At 40.5% G+C, this 19,307-nt stretch overlaps 1 protein-coding gene across 3 annotated transcripts in view; it reads left to right on the top strand.

Annotated features, from left to right (window-relative positions):
* Positions 1 to 19,307, top strand: part of igsf9a (immunoglobulin superfamily, member 9a) — a 64,366-nt gene that overhangs the window by 8,207 nt on the left and 36,852 nt on the right. For 2 of the 3 annotated variants that reach the window (XM_023399458.2, XM_087172073.1), the window contains 5 exons: positions 3,406 to 3,500; positions 3,643 to 3,846; positions 12,262 to 12,408; positions 14,626 to 14,774; positions 16,979 to 17,090. In XM_023399458.2, the coding sequence (XP_023255226.1) occupies positions 3,440 to 3,500; positions 3,643 to 3,846; positions 12,262 to 12,408; positions 14,626 to 14,774; positions 16,979 to 17,090 (673 nt within the window). In that variant the 5' untranslated portion in view covers positions 3,406 to 3,439. Of the gene's footprint in view, positions 1 to 835; positions 926 to 3,405; positions 3,501 to 3,642; positions 3,847 to 12,261; positions 12,409 to 14,625; positions 14,775 to 16,978; positions 17,091 to 19,307 lie in introns of all 3 variants that reach the window. The other variant, XM_087172072.1, reaches the window with a different exon arrangement.

Raw genomic sequence — 19,307 nt, 5'->3', positions numbered from 1 at the left:
GATAGGAGCTCAATATTAAAAATAAAGTTATGTATATAAATATATATAAATAAATAATTCAATAGTAGTAATAATAATAGTTAATGATAAGCAATAATAGTTCAATAGCAGATAAATGAAGGTAAAGTACCGGTTTGGTCCCTCTGACATATTGTATATGACATAATTAGATGTGATAGATTAATTTGAATATGTATCGAAATGAAACCATGTGAGAAGGAGGGGAAAATCACTATTTGATGAAACTCACAGACATCTGAAATGTGATCCAAACTACACACACACACACACACTGCTTTTTGTAAGATATCTGAAGGCCCAAAAAGGTTGGAAACCACTGGTTTAATCTAGAGCGTGTTGTATTTTTAAAGCTCGTTATATTATTCATAATGTAAAAACTTCATCTTAAAAGTATCATGTAACTAAAGCTGTCAGAGAAATGTAATGGAGTGGAAAGTACAATATTCCCCTTTGAAACTTAGTGGAGTGGAAGTATCAAGTAGCATATAATGGAAATACTCCGGTACAAGAACCTCAAAATTGTACTTAAAACAGCAAGCTGTCTGTTGTCGAATTAGGTAACACAACGGTGATTGAGCCTAAGAACTGGGTGTCTGTTGCTGTATTAGACGAACATTTCCTACTGCTGCAGCTTCTCATTAAACGCATTTAACTGGCGAAACAGGAGCTGACTCTATTAGTATGAAGTAGTCACGGGAAAATGCAAAGTGTTTGTCAGCGAGGTTAGCACTTACAGCTATTGTTCATCAAAAAAACATCTGCAAAACAGCACAGCGGTCATTTTCTGACAGTGGATCCGTCTGAAATGTTGCAGGGAGTAAATGAACAAGAAGGAGCAGCCACAGTGAGCTGTTAGATGAAGAGCTGCGGGCGACACGCTGCACACCTTCAACTTCTCAGCGAGGTAACCCACTCCTTTCACTGTGCCCTGCTGTTCACAGACTCACGCCGGGTGCAGCATTAAATCAGATCACGGATGCTCACAGAATGATGGAAAAATGCCAGTTATAGTTTGTTTTGCTGCCTCCAGATTTCTGTGACCTGCAGTGTTAGGTTAAACTGCATTTTCGGTGCACTCCTTTACCCGATCCCCTTGCACTTATTGAATAGATGTAGTACTTATTACTTACACCAAGGTCTCCTACTACACTGAAGCTGTAGTGATGTCCCGCACCTGTAAGTCGCCTTTGGATAAAAGCATCTGCCAAACGAGTAATTGTAAATGTAAATGTGAAATTTGCCGTAACAACCAATAACTACAGGTGCCGCCAAATAAACCTGGAATGAAATCTTCCAGATTGTCACAAAGACCAAAAATATTTGCCCTTTGCAAAAAATGGTTTGTCTAATTTCCATAGCTCAGATGTGATGAAAAAGCCAAAAAAGAATGCAATATTGTAGAGCCAGAAGGTACAGTGAAAAAGTCGGGTGCATCACTGCAACCAATGTTAAAAGTTAGTCTTTAAGAATATGGGAAGTTAGGTATAAAACTCAAGAAATAAACCATGTAACTCTTGAGAGAAGCAGTAAACTCTCTAGTTTGCTATATGATCACCAGCTGATAGTGGCTAATATTAGCTTGTGTTAGCAAACTTAAGCTGTATAACAGACATCATAGAGACTTCGCTCCATTTGTGCTACTTGTGACCACTGCTCAGCAAAAGTAACATAGTGTTGTGTTAGGCTTTGAATACGGTTTGGACTCAAAATCAGACCTCAGAGCTCAAGTAGGGTTTAAAAGACAGTTTTATTGAGCACACTGGGATGAGGAATGGTACAGGCAGGCAGGTAGCTGATCTGAAGGCTTGCGTGTAGGTTCTGGATCCGTAGCAGGGGAGGATCCAGGCGCAGGCACACTGGGAATTGCTCGAGGAAACAACGAGGAAAAATTTGCTCGACAGTTACAACCGATAGCTACCACATAGGCGTTGGTATAATCCGGCCACGAGTGGATGATCTGCCGGGGTTCTTATACTGAGGTTTGATGACGGTGGATGAGTTTCAGGTTTGCTGCACAGCCATCAGCCAGGTAGCAAGGCCACGCCTCCCTGGGGATTGACAGACAGGGGAACAGACAAGGAGGAGGGGGAAACACACTAGGGGCGTGGGAGCAGGAGAGACGGGAGAAGCGAGAGTGAGGATGAGGGAGGATATCCTGTCGTCGCGGCTGGAACCGGGACAGTGTTGCTTTAAATGAAGAATATGGGTTGTCATACCACCACTGGTGTAAACATAATATACACACTGAACAGAGCCAGTTTCTGGCTCTTATCTGGCACACTTATTGGTGTTTGTCCTTGTGGGTGTGTGGCCATGTTTAACACGGACCGGGTAGTATTTGCCTGTGCTACTAAACTTGACCCTTTGCTCTTTATATGGGTGTAGAACATACTGTGAACTATTGCACACTCACCCGTTCCTATTGCACGTTGTGCTATATACATATTTGTATATTTTTATAATATTTTTTTCACAGTTATATTGTAAATATTTTGTTGTAAAAAAATTCTATTTATGTTTTAGCTAGTACAGCAGAGTACAGAGATTGCAGTACAGTGTACAGTAGTGACTTAACAACTTGAGATGTTTTAACTGTGAGCTAAAGCTAGTCAGTATAGAATGCCAGTGTGTTCATTATAGAGTTGGTATAGAGCTTAGCCAGCAGCAGCCTTCATGCTATCAGACAAATATCTGGAAGAAGAGAAGACCTTGCAGTGGCATGTGTGATATTTACCGATTTAGAGAGTGATTCTCTACAATAGCTGATCGTTTCTACCACAGAAGGTGATGGATGGTACAAATGATAGAGGCATTTTAGTGTTTATCCAAAATCTGACCTATCATGTTGATTTCCTCCCTCCAGTTTAACACATTTGATAAAATGGACGCAGGGATTGTCTGGACCGGATCAAATCGGCCGCTCCGTCTTGACATTAAGTTGCACTCCTGGACGCCTTGCTGCAGCCTGCGCCTCCTATCAGCTCAGCTTATCTCTGTCTTTGAGTGCTGAGTCTCCTGGCTGCTCCAGCCAAATGTCTTCATTGATGTGCTCTAAATAAAACACTTAGATGTCACTCCACACGTGACTCTCAGAAGATTTATGTGACATTTATGACATTTACTTTCAGAAAGGGATATAGGGCCAGAGAGTTTTCTGGCAGCAGAGGCAGCTCTGCCCATTTGTGTAATGATATGGGATGAATTCCAGTTATTGGAAAGCTGTATAAAATCTGAACGCTCCTCACCCCCCCGTCTGTAAAATTATGACAGAAGCGGCAGCTCTGCTGTAGCCTTTAGTTTGGAAATCTGTCACAGATGGCTGTCTTCTTGTGTGCAGCCAAGGAAGTAATGTGATTGTGACAATTGTGTGTCTTTTGCCAATAGATTGAACATGCTGCAGGTTGCATGAGTGACAGATATGGGGCCAGCGAGATCACATTTGCAGACTTTCACTATGATGGCAGCTTTTTGCCTATTTTGTAAGTATCGCCATTCTTTTACTAGAAAGATATTTTTCATCCCACTGTCCTTTCAGCTCATCTTTTCCGAGATACTGTCCATATTAATCATTATTTCTGTTTAAAAGTATCCTAACTGTCATTTTGCTCCTGATAAACCCAGCGGCGGCCACTGAAGGTGCGAGGCCGGAGGCGCGTGGGAAGGTCGGAGGTGCGGTGGAGTTGGAGTGTAGTTTTCCTCCGTCAGACCCAGCTGCCGCGTCCTCTGCGTCTCTGCATGTGGTGGAATGGGTTCGACAGGGACTCGACATCCCCGTCTTGATCAAATTTGGATCCTACGTGCCCCGGGTCCATCCACAATATGAAGGTGAGCGACTATCATCGCAATGCGCACTCCGACTGACAGTCGTAATGTTAAACACTTACTGTTCACTGTGATCGCTCTAATTGTCTGAGGGATTGGGATTATTTTAACCTGGGCTTTATGTGGCATGATAAACATCCGACTATGTTCAAACTTTTGTGTTTGGACTTTTTTTTTATTTTTTTGCATCGCTCTCATATTGTATTCCTGAGTTTATTGTTGTGACAAAAAACGCTGAAGGAAAATGGCATTTGAACACAACGACGAACCTGACTGAAACATCAGCACGACTGAGATTACCAGCAAATTATAGCTCATCAAACTGTCGACGTACAGTATCTGTATTGGCATATATGTCGGCTGGTAAGTAACAGGAAAATTGCAGCACAGAAAATGCCAAAGATATATTTGAGATAATTTACAAACGGTATCACGATGAGATCTGTGTATGTCACTCCTACAGAGAGTTTAACAGTTTATTTCTCAATGGTATGTCTCTGCACATGTTGTTGTCACAGTTCTTTCATAACCTCATTTACGGGATTGTTAATAGTTAGTTTGTTAAAAGTTAGAAAAATGTCAGATATCGATTTAGGTATCAGCTGGGTCTACTAACAAATGTTGATATCTATGAACAACAATCAGTTGTATTCATGAATTAAAGATAGACTCTGGAGGTGTTGGAGCTGCTGGAGTCCTAAGAAATACCACAAAGATAGCCTGCATTTACTGCGTTGCAGCTGACAGTAATCTTTGTTAGCTATGCTAGCAGCAGGTCTCTATGGATAGCTTTGGACGGCATGTGTCAGCCGGTCAGTCCATCACTCTGAAATATCTCAAAAACTGTTGAGTGGACTGTCAGGAAGTCTTGGAAAGACATTCACGGTCACCTGAGGATAGACTGAGTTTGGTGAATCTTCCTTTAGCGCCGCTGTGAGTTAAAGTTTATGGTTACTATTAATCACAATTTTTTTTTTTTTTTTACCCAAGTCACTTGTCATTATAAAAGAAATGAAGAATTTAATAACTAGGATGAGGGCTGTTTATGCTCCAGTCCAAGCTCCTTCATCTGAAAGAATGAAACCGGTATCTGGGTATCAGAGTATATTCAGCACCACACCTTGATGGCCTTTCAAACCAGCCTCGAGGGGAACTACTTTTTAAAGGAGCTGAAACTCTCGTGTTGCATCATCATCTATTGTGCACTTTCTGCCCACAGCTCTGAGAACAAAGAGAGTCTTTGGGGAAAAAGATCCTCAATGGACCAAGAATACCTTTGTGTAGGTTTCTGTTATCCTTTAAAGTCACAAACAATGGGCCTAATGTGAACAAAAAAGAAAGCATCTCTAGGTGGCTCACATCTTCCTTTTGTCAAAGTCACTTTTTTTTTTTTTTCTTTTCGAAAGAGCTGCCTGAAGAGAAATTCAGCCTATCGACCTTTGTGGAGGCTATTTGAATTTCTGCAGGGGCACCATGTATAGTTTTGACTAAAGCGCAGTTAGAGAAAGAAAACTGCATCTCAAAGAATGAAATAAATTTGACTGTTTAACATTCAGGTGGGAGGAAACAGCTTCGAAGCTCTAAGTAGTTAATCCTGTCGTTTATTTTCAGCAGGGTGAAAACTGGTATATAGTCGATATCCGCAATCAACATGCCACATAATAAATACTCCCTAAAACAATTAGGGATTTGACCTGTTAAACCCTTCTTACCCATTGTTGCATCAGTCATTACAAAGTCATGCTTTGTAGCCAGACATTGTTCAAACCCACACAAACTGATTTGAAATTCTTGTGAAGCTCCCAAAGTTTCCAAAGATACCAAATATGTCAGGTTGATATATTTTTTTTGTGGGGGGGGGGGGGGGGGGGGTGTTTATAAAAAGATGAATAAGTCATGTGGAGTATTTTCCTTTGATGGAGTCTGAACTATTTCAGCAACGTTAAAGCTACAAAAGAGGAAATGAAATGGGAAACTGAAGGTTAGCGTATAGAAGAGTGGCAGTATGTACACATTTAGATTAAAATTTATATGAATGTGAATGTAATATGCATCTATAAATTATAGCCTACTTTAGTTGAGCTGGTATGATGCATAGTATACAACTAAAGCCTTGAAAATATAGTGTCTCCACAGAGGGTGGTGTTGAAAGGTTTAATCAGAAAAATGTGAAAACAATCTCGTTACAGTGACCATTTAGTGTCCATTCTGGAGGTTTTGCCCTTATCATATGATCTTCATCAACAATTTGTCCAGCTGTCATGGATCTAAAAATTTCCATTTTTTCTGAGCTCTTTATGAATTCGTTCACCATGTTGGCTCAAAAGATGAGGCTTGACCTTGGAAACAGCAACTGAGGAAATTGATGGAGTAATCACAAATGAGAATATTTATTATTTACAGCCCTAATAATGATAAATATGATAATATAGAACAAGATGTTGTTCTATAGAGGTAAATTCATAGACCGTAAGTAAGGATGGACGAGCGAGCTGCTCCACTGTCGCCATAGTGTCCGTCTAACTCCCGGCTAATCCACCTGTCACTCAAAGTGTCCCTCAATTATGCAAAACTTTAAGCCTTAATAAAATTAAAAAAAAAACAGGCGAGTTATATAAAAATTCACCCCCATACAGTTGTCATGAAGCAGGAAATTAACTGTAGAAACCAAAACCGTTTCTTCTACCAGGCTGTAAACATGTTTATTTCTGCTGTGAAGTCGGGCATTTTAACATGGGAGTCTATGGGGATTGACTCACTTTTGAAGCCTCAAGTGGCCATTTGAGGAACTGCAGTTTTTAGCACTTCCTGGAGGTTGCTGCTTGGGTATATTATGATTTATTAAAGTATAAGGCTGGTATTATTCTATAATTTTCTTATTGTCTCCAAATCCCATGGAAAGCAATGCATTAGTCCCTCTCAATATTTTCCTACCCTATTCAGACTGTGGCACTCTGCCCCAAACCCCAGCTGAAGACATAAATCTTTAAAAATGTCTCACAAAATATAGAGTTTAATTTCCTAAAACACCTGGGTAGTGTGTGTGTGTGTTTTTTTTTTTTTTTGCTTTACTCAAACAAAAGCAAATTGTGCAATTTTTGTAGACTATTTTTAGCTGTGGATTAATACACATTTGGTTTGCTACTGAGTATTTACAGCACCAGGATGATATAAGTGGGATTGACTCAAAATAAACTTCAGTGTCCGTGTTGATTGTAATAAAGGAACACTGTCGGCCAGTGCAAAAGTGTAATACTTTTTGGACAACAATGGAGCTCTATGGCACAGAGGAATAACATATATTAGACTTTGGCTCCAAAAACAACACTATAATTAAAAGTTTTGATGCAATTTGTTGATAATATCCTTATCCATGACGTCACTATGTAAGTAGAATCTAAAAAAAAGATGTTTGGCATCACAGGTTCATTGGTTGTACGTACAGTAAAGAGCAGTGATCAGTGCATTTAGGTGTGTGTTTGTCAAAGGATCAGAACCTGCTTTCAGCTGAGCCGAGGCCTTTTCTCATTCGAGTTGGACGCCACTCCCTCACCCGGGCCGAGCAGGAAATACGATACAGACATTTACATAGCAATAAAGTCAGGGTGAACCTTGGCTGATGAATTATCGTAAGTGGGAGAGGTGCAGACTTTAATTCCAGCCCGGGCTCATAAAAGACTGTAGCCTTTTGTCGCTGACTCTGAAGACAATCCTTCAACGTACGGTGATGTCACACCTCATTACACTGGATGTTAGTTTCAGCAGAAGCGCGGCAATATACCGGTAGTAAAAACCCTAAAATTTGTCCACCCTTTGGCCCATGAATTACACTTTTTGTACACTTTATTCGACCATAAAGCACCTTGCAAAGATAAGCACCTTCTGTAGGAGGACAGGTATGCTAATCACATGCCTCTCCGGTGACAAACGGAGAGCCTCTGTTCTTTGTTGACACAAAAGGTTTAATAAAAAAGTGCTTTGCCCAGTCTGATGCTGATTGGTCAGGCTTTCTCACAGGTACTGGCTGGTGTGGGAGGAACAGGTGCAGCATGGGAAAGTAACGCTTAAGAGATGGAACGGATGGTGTGGATTTCACCTCCTCAGACCATGACTGCTCTCAGGTGTCAGTTTAGCTTGAGGACACAGAATCCATAAGCACCCCCCCCCCCCCCCCCCCCCCTCCCCTCCCCGCACCTTAAATGGATACAAATTGAACTTTTCTGATTGCAGGTCATGTCTTCAGTAATTATTGCGTTCGTCCTTGTGTGTAGCTGCACAGTGTGAGGTACATTAGATTTTCTTCAGATTGCTCCCCTGAGAGTGTTGAGAGCTAAAAGGGTTTAAATGTATTTGTTGTAATAGAGCAGTAAAGATCAAAGGATTAGCGTCTGCTCTGTGCACAGGATAGAAAATCCCTCCGCGCCTATACAGCTGCTGACTCCATGAAAAGTAAATACAGCTGTATAAATCCAATGTTTCCATGTAAATCCCATCACAATCGGCCTGAGCAGACCGTGTGCAGGCGTGACACATCACACGCATGCGAACATGGCTAATATGCTTCCTTTTCCACACGGACAAACATGAGAGTTTGCACTGGGATTACTCAACGTTCGTTATGGCAGTGAGTAGGCCTCAGCCTCTAAAAAAGCAACAGAGCTCTGAATTCAAATTTCAAACGATGACACAGTGGAGCTCAACGGAGCATCAAGCAAGCGAGGAGCGAAACCTTATCTGCTTCTTTCTCTAACTGAAAACCTGAATGCCTACGCGCAGCGTGCCAAGAGCTGACGACATCTCACAGAGGCGATGTGGGCTTCCTGCCCGTCAATATCACATTCTCAGGGACATAAACGCCCGGGTTGCGCAAAATGGTATTGAATTTAAATAATTTTTCATATAGAGGCCTGTCAAACCAAACAAGACACTTTCCAGATAATTCCCCAGAAGAGATTTTTTTTTTTTTTATAATTTAAAAACCTAATTTCCAAAATGCTACAGATCCATTTTAGAAGAAAGAAAATCAATAGCTCTGGTGCATCCTTCACTCTGGATAAAAGAGAGGGGGGGAGAAGAAAAACAAAAAAAAAACAGAATCCATAGCCTCCAACATGAAGGGCCTGCTTCCTAGTGAGCTTTTATAAAAGACATGAAACCTGTAACCATTTCATGAGAACAGCTGAAAGCACGATTCCATGCTTCAAAACAAAATATGGCAATGAAATCAACAAAAGCAGTAAAGCAGTAAAGCAGTACAGCGTATAAAACACAATGAGGCGTAAGACATGCTGAAATTAATAAAGAGCCAAGATTAATAATGAGTTAATGAAGTGTTCTTCAAAGAAGATGTAATTTCACATATAGGCCTCTGACTTCAAAACACGACGTGATCCATCTCCAGTAATGTTACACAAAGGTTTTTAATTAGCAGTTAAGTCGAATGACAAGTGTTTCCAAACTTTCCTCTGAAAGCAATTGTGTATCATAGAAGATAATGAACATTACATTTAATAATTTATTCCACTACTGAAAGCAGAAACAGCATTCCTGTCAGGTTCCGCAGACTTTTCACTTCAGACTGAACCTTTTCATTCGTGAGGAGTTGAGTTTCGTCTCGGCGCTGAATGGTTTTGTGTTTCTCTGTCACCTGAGAGTGTATGAAGGGAAGAGGGGGGGAGGGGGTTTCAGTTGGAAACAGTTTGGCAAATAAATGCATTGAGCACAACTGTGTGTGTGTGTGTGTGGTGTCAGTTTGTGTGAATGAATTGAAATGATAGAGGATATTGTTGACCAGTGAAAAAGCTGCTAAATGAATAGAGTTAATGGGTAGAGTTAGAGTTGTTGGGGGGGTGGGGGCTTCTACCTGTTGTCAGTATCAGTTTCAGGCCCCGTTGAAGCCCTCTTATTTGGTTACCTGCATTGTGATGTGATGTATGAAGTAATGTCAGTCTCTGTTTCAGCAGAGCTTTTACGTATTCTGTTTGATTTTCATTATTATTTATTCATAATTTTTTTGAATAGGACAGTGAAGAGAGAACGGGATAGAGAGCGGGGGAATGACATGCAGCAAGAAGTTGAACTGTGGACTCGCTGCTCAGAGCGTTTGCATATCCATGTGATATGCGCCCTCTGGGTCGCCCCGATTTTCATTTCTTTTACTACAAATTTCTAGCAGCACGTTAGTGACGATATCTAATGACTGATTATGTTTTGTATTTATTTGGAACCCTATATTGCTGTCATTGGTAGTAAAATAAATTAATCTATTTATTCTTATACGAACACACTATGGTCAAAAGTCTGTGGACGGTGGATGTTACAGTCACATGTGGACATTAATCTGCTGCTATAACAGCCTCCAGTGTTCTGGGAAGGAGAGGTTTTGGCACCTGGCTGCAGGGGTTTGCTTCCATTCAGCCACAGGAACATTAGCGAGGTCCAACACAGATGCAGGGTGATAAGGTCCAGCTCACACTCGATGTTCCAGTTCAACGAAAAGGTGTTGGATGAGGTTGAGGTCAGTGCTCTGTGCAGACCAGTCAAGCTCTAACCAACATTTTGCATTTATGGACCTGGGTTTATGCACAGTCACACAGGCAGGTTGATACAGGAAATAGTTTTCTTCAAGCTGTTACTTCAGAGTTGAAGGAACACTGTTATTATTAAATATTAAATACCACAGTATGCTGCAACATTAATTACAACTAAGGGGCCGAACAGCCCCAGACCTACAGTACACAACACTATGTTTGTCCCCATAGTGTTAGTAGGCAAACCTTTAGAAGAGAACAATTAATATTTAAAAATAACTAGTAGATTGAATTACCTAAACAAATAAAATAAAATAGCCTACAATAATCCAGTTAGCAGTGCTGCAGCTTATTGTGCAGCACACATTACAATCAATAATTGCCAATTAAAAACTCACAATAAACTACAAACTACAATACAATCTCGCGCTCTGTTGTTATAATAAACTATGTCTTTCATTGAGAATCTGTTAAAAATGTTAGATATAATATTTATTTGCAGCTTTAATGATAAATTAAAACTGATACCCCCCTGTACATAACAGTTTTAGTTGTTTTTCAGGGTCAGGACTGAGGTTGGATTCAAAGAAGAAAAGGGAAATGTTGTTATTTTACTGACATCAACAATGCAAAGCTTCATTTACTTATTTATTTTACTTCACCACACGGACTTGTTTGCACACCGAGAGTTGACTGAATCCTGTGTTGCATGCACTTGTTTTTACACACTCAGACATAGCGCAGTACAGTGAGGGGTGGACTGTGTATGTTGAGAGGTAAAGATGTAAAAACTTCCCTCGCCTCTTCTTTTCTTTCTGTGTTTCTACCTCCTCCCGGCCTTACACTCCATTTACCTCGCATTCAAATCTTTTGCAATCATGCATATTTCACTCGGCGGCAGCCGTGGCGTGAGGTCGTGCTCTTACTACTCCTCCGCTCTTCCCTTTTTTTTTCTCTCTATCTGACGACTCCCAGTCACGTTCTCACAACATCCCTGCCTCAGCACTACCTTTCCTCTAAGGTGCTGCAGTGACCTATATCGCTCTGAGCCAGTAAACATGAGAGAGGGAAAAAAAAACTGCCAGGGGTCAAAGGGTAGGATTTTGAAATGAACTAATCCCTGGAGTGTATGCTGATGTGTGTTTTGCTCTACTTTAACCCCCCCCCCCCGTGGATTTAGTCCCCTTTGGCGGCTTGGAAAAGCAAATAGGGTGTGTTATCACTGCCAGCATGCCTAACTCCAACTTCCTGGTTCTTTTTGACGGTGTGGACCGTCCCTCCCTGCCACAGGAAATCAGAGCCTGTTAATAATTACCATCACAACAGACATCCCAGTGGCACTGAGGCTTCCACACTGCAGCGTGTTTGGTGTTTACATGTTTGCATTTCAGGGAGAACACCGTGTGTCCTAGCATTAGACTATCAGTGACAGTTTCCTTTCAGCCATGCCGTCCCATGATGTCAGGTCACCGGACAATTGTCTGTCTGATTGTGTGATAAAGTGTGAAAACCAGATGGACACAGAGGGATGTGGGCTGCAGACTGGAAAAGATAAAGGTTGATGTTGCGATCCGCGCTCCTTCTCGAGGGAGCCGTCACCTGGCAACCAGGAGATCACATTTCTAAGTTTGTGTGTGCATGTGTTTGCTGTTGTTTTGTGTGTGTGTGTGTGTGTGTGTGTATGTGTGTTTGTGCGTGTGTGTGGTTGTTTCAGGCAAGGTTTGAGGACAATGTTCTTTTTCAGCACAACAAAGCATCCCCCTCCAACAGTTACACACTGCTCAGACCCGAGAGATGACAAGTGAAATCAGCATCACCTGCGGATGGCCTCTCTCTTGCCCCCCCACACCAACCCTCTCACCTTTTTGCCTGCACTCTGTTTCTGCAGGGCGGGTGTCTCTGGTACGTATCACTGCGCTGAGGCTAGAGGGCCTGCAACTGGATGATCAGGGCTTGTACGAGTGTCGAATCCTCTTACTGGATAAACCAACAGATGAGCTGCGAAACGGCACCTGGACTCTGCTTTCTGTAACTGGTGAGGTTTATGGGTAGAGTGTGTGTGTGTGTTTTTTTTTTTTTTTTTTTTTGCTTCATGCTGTTATGGCTGTTTTTCGAGATGGATTATATTTAACTTCATAAGGATTCAAATGTTAAATAACATTCGGTCCAGATGATGACCCTCGTCCAGTTTGTCAATCAAAACAGCGGACATCGGGATGGACAACTTTTAGTTTTCAGTGTATATTCCACAACATGCAGCAGAGAAAAGCCAAACCTTGGTACCTTTTTGCTACTATTAACACCTAGTTAGATTTGTAGTCTTGTTTACTTATCCTTTGTTTCGATAGCTCCTGATTTCCAATTTTAATATCATTTTATCAAACACAAGTAAACACAATGATGGCTGAAGCTATTGGCAAGTCTAGTGAGTAACCAGCTGATAATATTAATGCCAACTATGTAGCAATAGCAAAAGACTTTGACCCTAAATTTGAATTTTCCTCTCTTTTTGAGTAAGGAAATAAAAACTATAAAGTGACTGCAGCTATATTTTGCACAATTTTTTATATATATATATATATATACACACACACATCCACTGCATAAATAGCGTCAAAGCTTAAAGCCTCTTGTGGGTGTTTCCCATGGCAGCTTCTGACTGACATTCGAGGGCCGGCGTTGCTAGGAGATGCCCTGTAGCCTATGAATGTAAATACAAGATAAGTTTTCCCCTATGTTCAGCAAGCTCACATGGAATTGCTTTCATACAATTTAACACGTCTGTCTCTTTAACATTTAACGTTTGGGAGAACCCACCCTGTGGTTAAGTTTGTATTCCACATGGAAGGTCTTGGATTTCATTTGGTCCGTAAAGCACTGCTATATCATTTCTTGACAGGAGCTTCTTTAAACTTAAACTTTTGAAAAAGCTATTACAACATTACAAAACTTTTTTTTCCAAGACAAAACTGTCTAAAACTCTAGATGGATCAGGTAATTTGGATTGCCTCTGACTTTCTTCACGCAGGTTTTTAGAAAGAATCGTCGCCGACTCGGTATCGTCGCACTTATTGACAGGTTTAAATAATAAATCTAAATATAAAATATGGATCATTATTTTTGTGCTTTGAAGTTTTAAGTATATTTGGGAAAACCATTGCTATGGTTCTACACACGAAGTATCAGTGCACACAGTAGATCAAAGCGAGGTGAGACGGTTTCACCGAGCTGGTCTGTGTGAGTCTCAGGTTATAGATGAGAATTATAATAGAGTTTGACTTTGTACTTGAGGCGTTAGATATAACTTCACTGACATGCCCTGCAGGTACACTCTTCACATCCTATTGTTTGCACTCTGCCTCAACATGTGAGATTGTCAGTGGCCTTTATAGGCAGGAAAATGCACAGCTAAAAGAATTGTAACACCCTCCTGTTTGGTTTTTGTGCAACTAAATCTATAAACAAGCAAAATGTTTTTTTTTTTTTTGTTTTGTTTTTAGGAAGTAAGAAGTAAGAATTTTGCAGGTGCTTTTTGTAATTTCACAAGGTCTCTCTTTTGCAAAGACAGACACAAACATCTCATCTGTAATTCAAATAAAACAGTTAGTCTTTTAAAAAGAAAAAATACAGAAGCCATTTTCAAACTCCTTCAAAAATATCTGGTTATTTATCATACAAAGCTAGAATTAGCATATGAGCCCTGAAAAACTGTACTGAAGTGTTGAAGTTGCAAGTGCTTTGTTTATGTGTTCGCAGAGGTTAGAAGGCTCTCTGTATGCTCTCTGATGAGATCTGAGACTTTTAAGTGGCAGCAACATGTTCATGTTAGCAGATCAGAAAGATGGCGTTTGTATCTGACATCTTCACTTTTGGATGTGAAATAATAATGTTACTTGATGTCAGTAAACTGCACAAAGGCTGCTGCTGTTTAACAAACGAGGCCAAGCTGCTGTCATGCTGCATATAAATTGATAAAAAAGGGGCGAGAGAGACAAGAGATTTACTGTCTGCTGGTCTGGATTTTTTTCTTTTTCCTTACTGCTGCTCAGAAGACAGTGTGGATCTTTTACATTTCTGTTTAGCCACAGACAGGGATGGTCCATATACAGTATGCCCTCAGTGTTACTGAGTGAGACTAAATATTGTAAAATCTATTTGAGGAGCATAATTTTCTGATGTAGGATCTTGTGTTTCCTCATGTACAGATGTACAGATTCATTCAGTTAAAAGTTCACCCTTTATGTTTTGTTAGCTCCACCCACCTTCAATGAAACCCCGCCTCCTGTGGTGGAGACTCTGATTGGAGGTCATCTCTCGCTTCCCTGTGTTGCCAGTGGCAACCCTGCTCCAACCATCACCTGGCTCAAGGATGGCAGTGTTATTCAAAGAACAAATGATCAGGTATGTGTGAGTGTGTGATGCATATGTATGATATTCACAGCCACCATATCTGTTTAGCTCGTGTATCCTCTGTATTTTTTAATACTGATGTGTCAGTTTATAAGCATCATTTCACTTTTGTTTCCAGTTGAAGTGGAGCTAGTTTAAACTATTTTATTTAGAGTTAGGTAGTTTAATCCTATGGTTCCACAATTATTATTATTGTTATTATTATTATTGTTGTTATTATTATGAAATATTGAATAATTTGAACAGTTGTTTAACCATCTGAAATGTTCAGAGTGGAAATCACTGAAACAACTTGTAGAAATCTGAAATGTGACAAACTCTCAAACTCTCTGCCAAAAAGGGCGGGAAACAGTTGCTTCATCTTTGAAGCTGGGGCAGGCAGAAATTTAGAGAAGGGATGCCAGAAATGCCACGCAACACAACTGCAACCTTTGCCTACAGTTAGCAGAGGGCAAATCTATTTGCAACATTCAACACAGCTACTCATCACCTGCTTTCATGGTGAATCTATACTGTAACAAAAATATAAATATGCAACGCTTTTGTTTTTAATCCCATTTTTCATGAGGTCAAATAAAAGATCTAAGACTTTCTATAAACACAAAAGAGACACACACACACACACACATACACACACACAGATATATATATATATACCGTGGCCCATTATCATGCCATACACCTGCTGCCGTAGCCTGCTGCAGCATGATGTACACATTTGCTGGAAGCTTAAAATATACCAGTTCTTACGTGGCCTGCGTTGTCACTAGACATTGCGTGTTCGGGCATGCTGTGGGTCTGTGTGTACGACAGCGTGCTGCACTTCCTGCCAATATCCCTTCAACTTTACACAGCCACTGAAGAGGAGTGGTACCTAATAAATGTCTTTTTCTTTCCAAAATACGGCACATTATAAAGTGGCCTTTTATTGTGACCAGCCCCCGACACACCAGTGCAGTGATCGTGTGTAATCAGCGTCTCGATATGCCACACCTGTCAGGTGGACGGATTGTCTTGGCAAAGGCGAAATGCTCACTGACACATATTTAAACAAGGAAGGAACATTTAAGAGATAGACGCTTTTTTTTTGTGTGTGTGGTTAGAAAAAGTCTTCGATCTTTAATTTCAACTTCACATGTTCAATTTCATGATGGGAGCAAAAACAAAAGCGTTGTGTTTATATGTTTGCGTTCAATGTACATACACAACCAACCACTACAACACATTTAGATGTTACAGCGTGTTAGCTGCCCAGGAGAGGTACATCAACTTCTCTCCATCTGTGAAAAACACTTCACTGATACCGACACATGTTCACCTAAAGGGACGTGTACATGCATCTGCATTTGTAGAACAGCCGATAGGAAAACTCTCTCTCCCTGGAAAGACCTGTGATTGGCTAAAGTCTCCCATCGCCAGCTAGATTTTTCTAAAGCGTGAAAGCAAAACCAAGAGAAGGTAGCATACATCTAGTTTGCTCTCAGATTAAATGTAATTAGCTGTCAGATAGTGGAGTGAAAAGTACAGTATCCCATCTGTTACATGTAGGTGTGTGTATCTGTTGCTTTCTGGATATCTATCTATAGTCTATTTATGTACGTCGTATTTAGAAAGTGTTCAGACTCCTTCACTTTTTCACATGTTGTTTTTCACATGCTAAAATAATATTGTTTTTCCTTCATCAATCTACACCCAATATCCTTTAATGACAAAGTGAAAACAGAATTTTAGAATTTTTTGCAAAGGTATTAAAAGGAAAAACTGAAATATCACCTTGACATAAGTATTCAGACACTGCTATGACACTTAGAGTTTAGCTCCCGTTTCTGTTGATCATCTTTGAGACGTTTCTACACCTCTCCTGGAGTCCACCACCTGTGGTAAATTCAACTGACAGGACATGATTTGGAAAGATACACACCCGTGTGTCTCACGGCTGACGATGCATATCAGAGCAAAGGCCAAGCCATGTTTTTTCTTTGTCATCATGGGTTATTGAGTATAGATCGATGAAGGACAAATTTCTTTTACGTTATTTTATCGTGAGGCTGCAACATAACAAAATGTGAAAAAAAGGGGGTGTCGGAACACTTTACTGAATGCAGTGTATATGATACATACGGATGTATACGTATCTACATGTGTCGTTCCCGTGTGTCCGCCTCTCACTCTATCTGTCACATCATATTTACCAGGAGGGAACCTTATCTCTGCGAGCAGTGAGCATGCAGTCAGCAGGTCAGTACACCTGCCACGCCTCCAACTCCGAGGGAAACGTGACTCGCGTGACAAAAGTGAAGATCAAAGGTCAGTTGTTGCATGGCAGCCTGTCTGTCTGTCTTTCTGTCTGTCTGCCTGCCTGCCAGTTCCTTCAGTCTCTGTGATGTCTGTGTTCCTGACTGGCTGGGAGCCACCGTAATTTACATTTCTGTTTCTCCCTCTTGCATCATATGACAGAGTTGTAAGAGAAACTCAAACCGAATTAATCTTGCGTTCTTTCCCCTGTGAAGATAAAACACATATCATGATATGAGACGAGATATAATGTGGGATTTTTTTTTTGGGGGGGGGGGGGCGTTACTTTATCGTGATAAAGTTTCATCTTTTGCTAAATTTTTAAAGCTGCATTTCAGGGATGTGACAGCTTCCTGAGCTTGTTAGGCTCCTGTAGACAGATTTCTCTGTTTGGTCATAAAATTCTAAGAATTTTCCTCTTGAATGAAAATGTTTCTTGAGGTACCTGGTCAAAAATATATCATAAGAGATTTACAGCACAATAGACCCTCGACAGGTTCACAGAAGTCCTCAGATTACGGATTTAAATGTGCTGTCCAGTTTAAGGACAAACACATGTAGAATATGCAAATATGCTCCTGTGTATCATTGGATTACACCGACACGCCACTGGATTATACTTCTTCCTGTACTCCTACTCGTACTCCTACTGCTGATTTTCTCCAGAGAGCCAGGACTCTTCTGGAGCGCGGTGCATGGGGGAAATATTTTAGTTTTACCTTAATGTCTCCTGGAGGTTTCACTTCACTTTAGCATCTCAAACTTACAGTGGTCACATTTTGAACAATAATCATCATGAGCACACACTGCCCTAATACTTTTCAGTGTAAGTCACGTTATCTGAGCTTTTGGCTGCGTTTTCCCCCATCGTCGCCACATGGATGGATTATAGTACACTAATAGCTGATCTGGATGAAGTCAGTCTAAACGCCTTAAGTAACCCCTAAACTGTCACTCGTGCATATATACATCGGGCATTTCAGATTATCAGTAATGACAGCTGCAGAGATCATGTGGTTATTTATACATGAGACATGTGGTGTGTCAATCCTCCTTTATTAGCTCTTTGCTAAAAACACACGTGTCGGCGGTTGGCACGGCGGAGGGAAGTGATAAATGTGACATGGTAGCACCATGATTATGTTGGTATAAGGTTCTCAGGGATATTGTGGTATCTCCTGTTTTCTTTGAAGGGGTTATGTTTGAGAGCTTTTTTAACTCGCTTTGGGAGTTAATTGTCAAAATCGTGATGATTCTCAAATCTACAATGCATTTCCTGTTGCTTGATCCAGTCATGCATTGACTTTGTCTTCTTCACCAAAACTCTTCAGCGACTTTATCAACTTGCTTCATTTCCCTTTCCCACAGTCAGTGTAATCTTCATGTAGTCGACTCTAAACTAAACATCAGGTTAATGTATAATGAAAATAATTTTTTGTAGCAGCCCTACATGAGTTAAATGTTTTCAGTAGTAAATTGAAATATTATCGAAATGTCAATATGGCCAAGTGCGATATCCAAATTGCAAGAGTTGCAATTTTAGGTAAAATGTGTCACAACATGGCATACCTGAAGCATTGTGGTCTATAAATCATTTTCTCCAGATTTGAGCGAGTGCTTTGTTGGTACAAGACTCAATAAAAATGACATTATCTTCATTTTTATATTTTATTCAGTGAAAATGAAAGGAAAAAATCCATATCTTTCAGCCCCTAGTTCTGAGCAATGACTGTGTATAAAGATGGATGACGTGTCTCCACTTCATCCCACTGTACAAAAATGAAGCCAAAATATCCTGGATACGGGCGCTGCCATCTTCCGCTTGTGACATCATTTGGAGCCAGAATCTGCAGTAGTAGTGATCAGGAAGTGGAGCCACGGTCTCGAGGTCCCACCCGAACACTCCCATGACCCAGTTGTGAGTCAGTCACAGCTGGCAGTCATGATGTTACACTCCCATTTTATACCGTCAAATAACTCATTTCAAACCAAACTTATCAGAAAAATGAACAAACATCAGTGTAACAAAAAGTACCTCGTCCTAGAATGACAGAAACCATCTTTGAGCTTTTGCTCGTCATGTTTTGAGAACTGCCAAAGTGTTTCAGAATAACATGACTAAAGATCTTTAGACTTAACGATTACACGATTAATCGAAAAAATAAAATCTGTTGAAAAAATAATCAACAGATTCATTTATAATGAAAATAATCATCTTTTTTGTGACTT

Source organism: Seriola lalandi, unplaced genomic scaffold (genome assembly GCF_002814215.2).
Source record: "Seriola lalandi dorsalis isolate HSWRI2012SDOR001 ecotype SW California unplaced genomic scaffold, Sedor1 jcf7180002051954, whole genome shotgun sequence".
NCBI classification, from domain to species: domain Eukaryota; kingdom Metazoa; phylum Chordata; class Actinopteri; order Carangiformes; family Carangidae; genus Seriola; species Seriola lalandi.
Note: the sequence above shows the minus strand (reverse complement) of the source record. Positions and strands in the feature narration are given on the sequence as shown.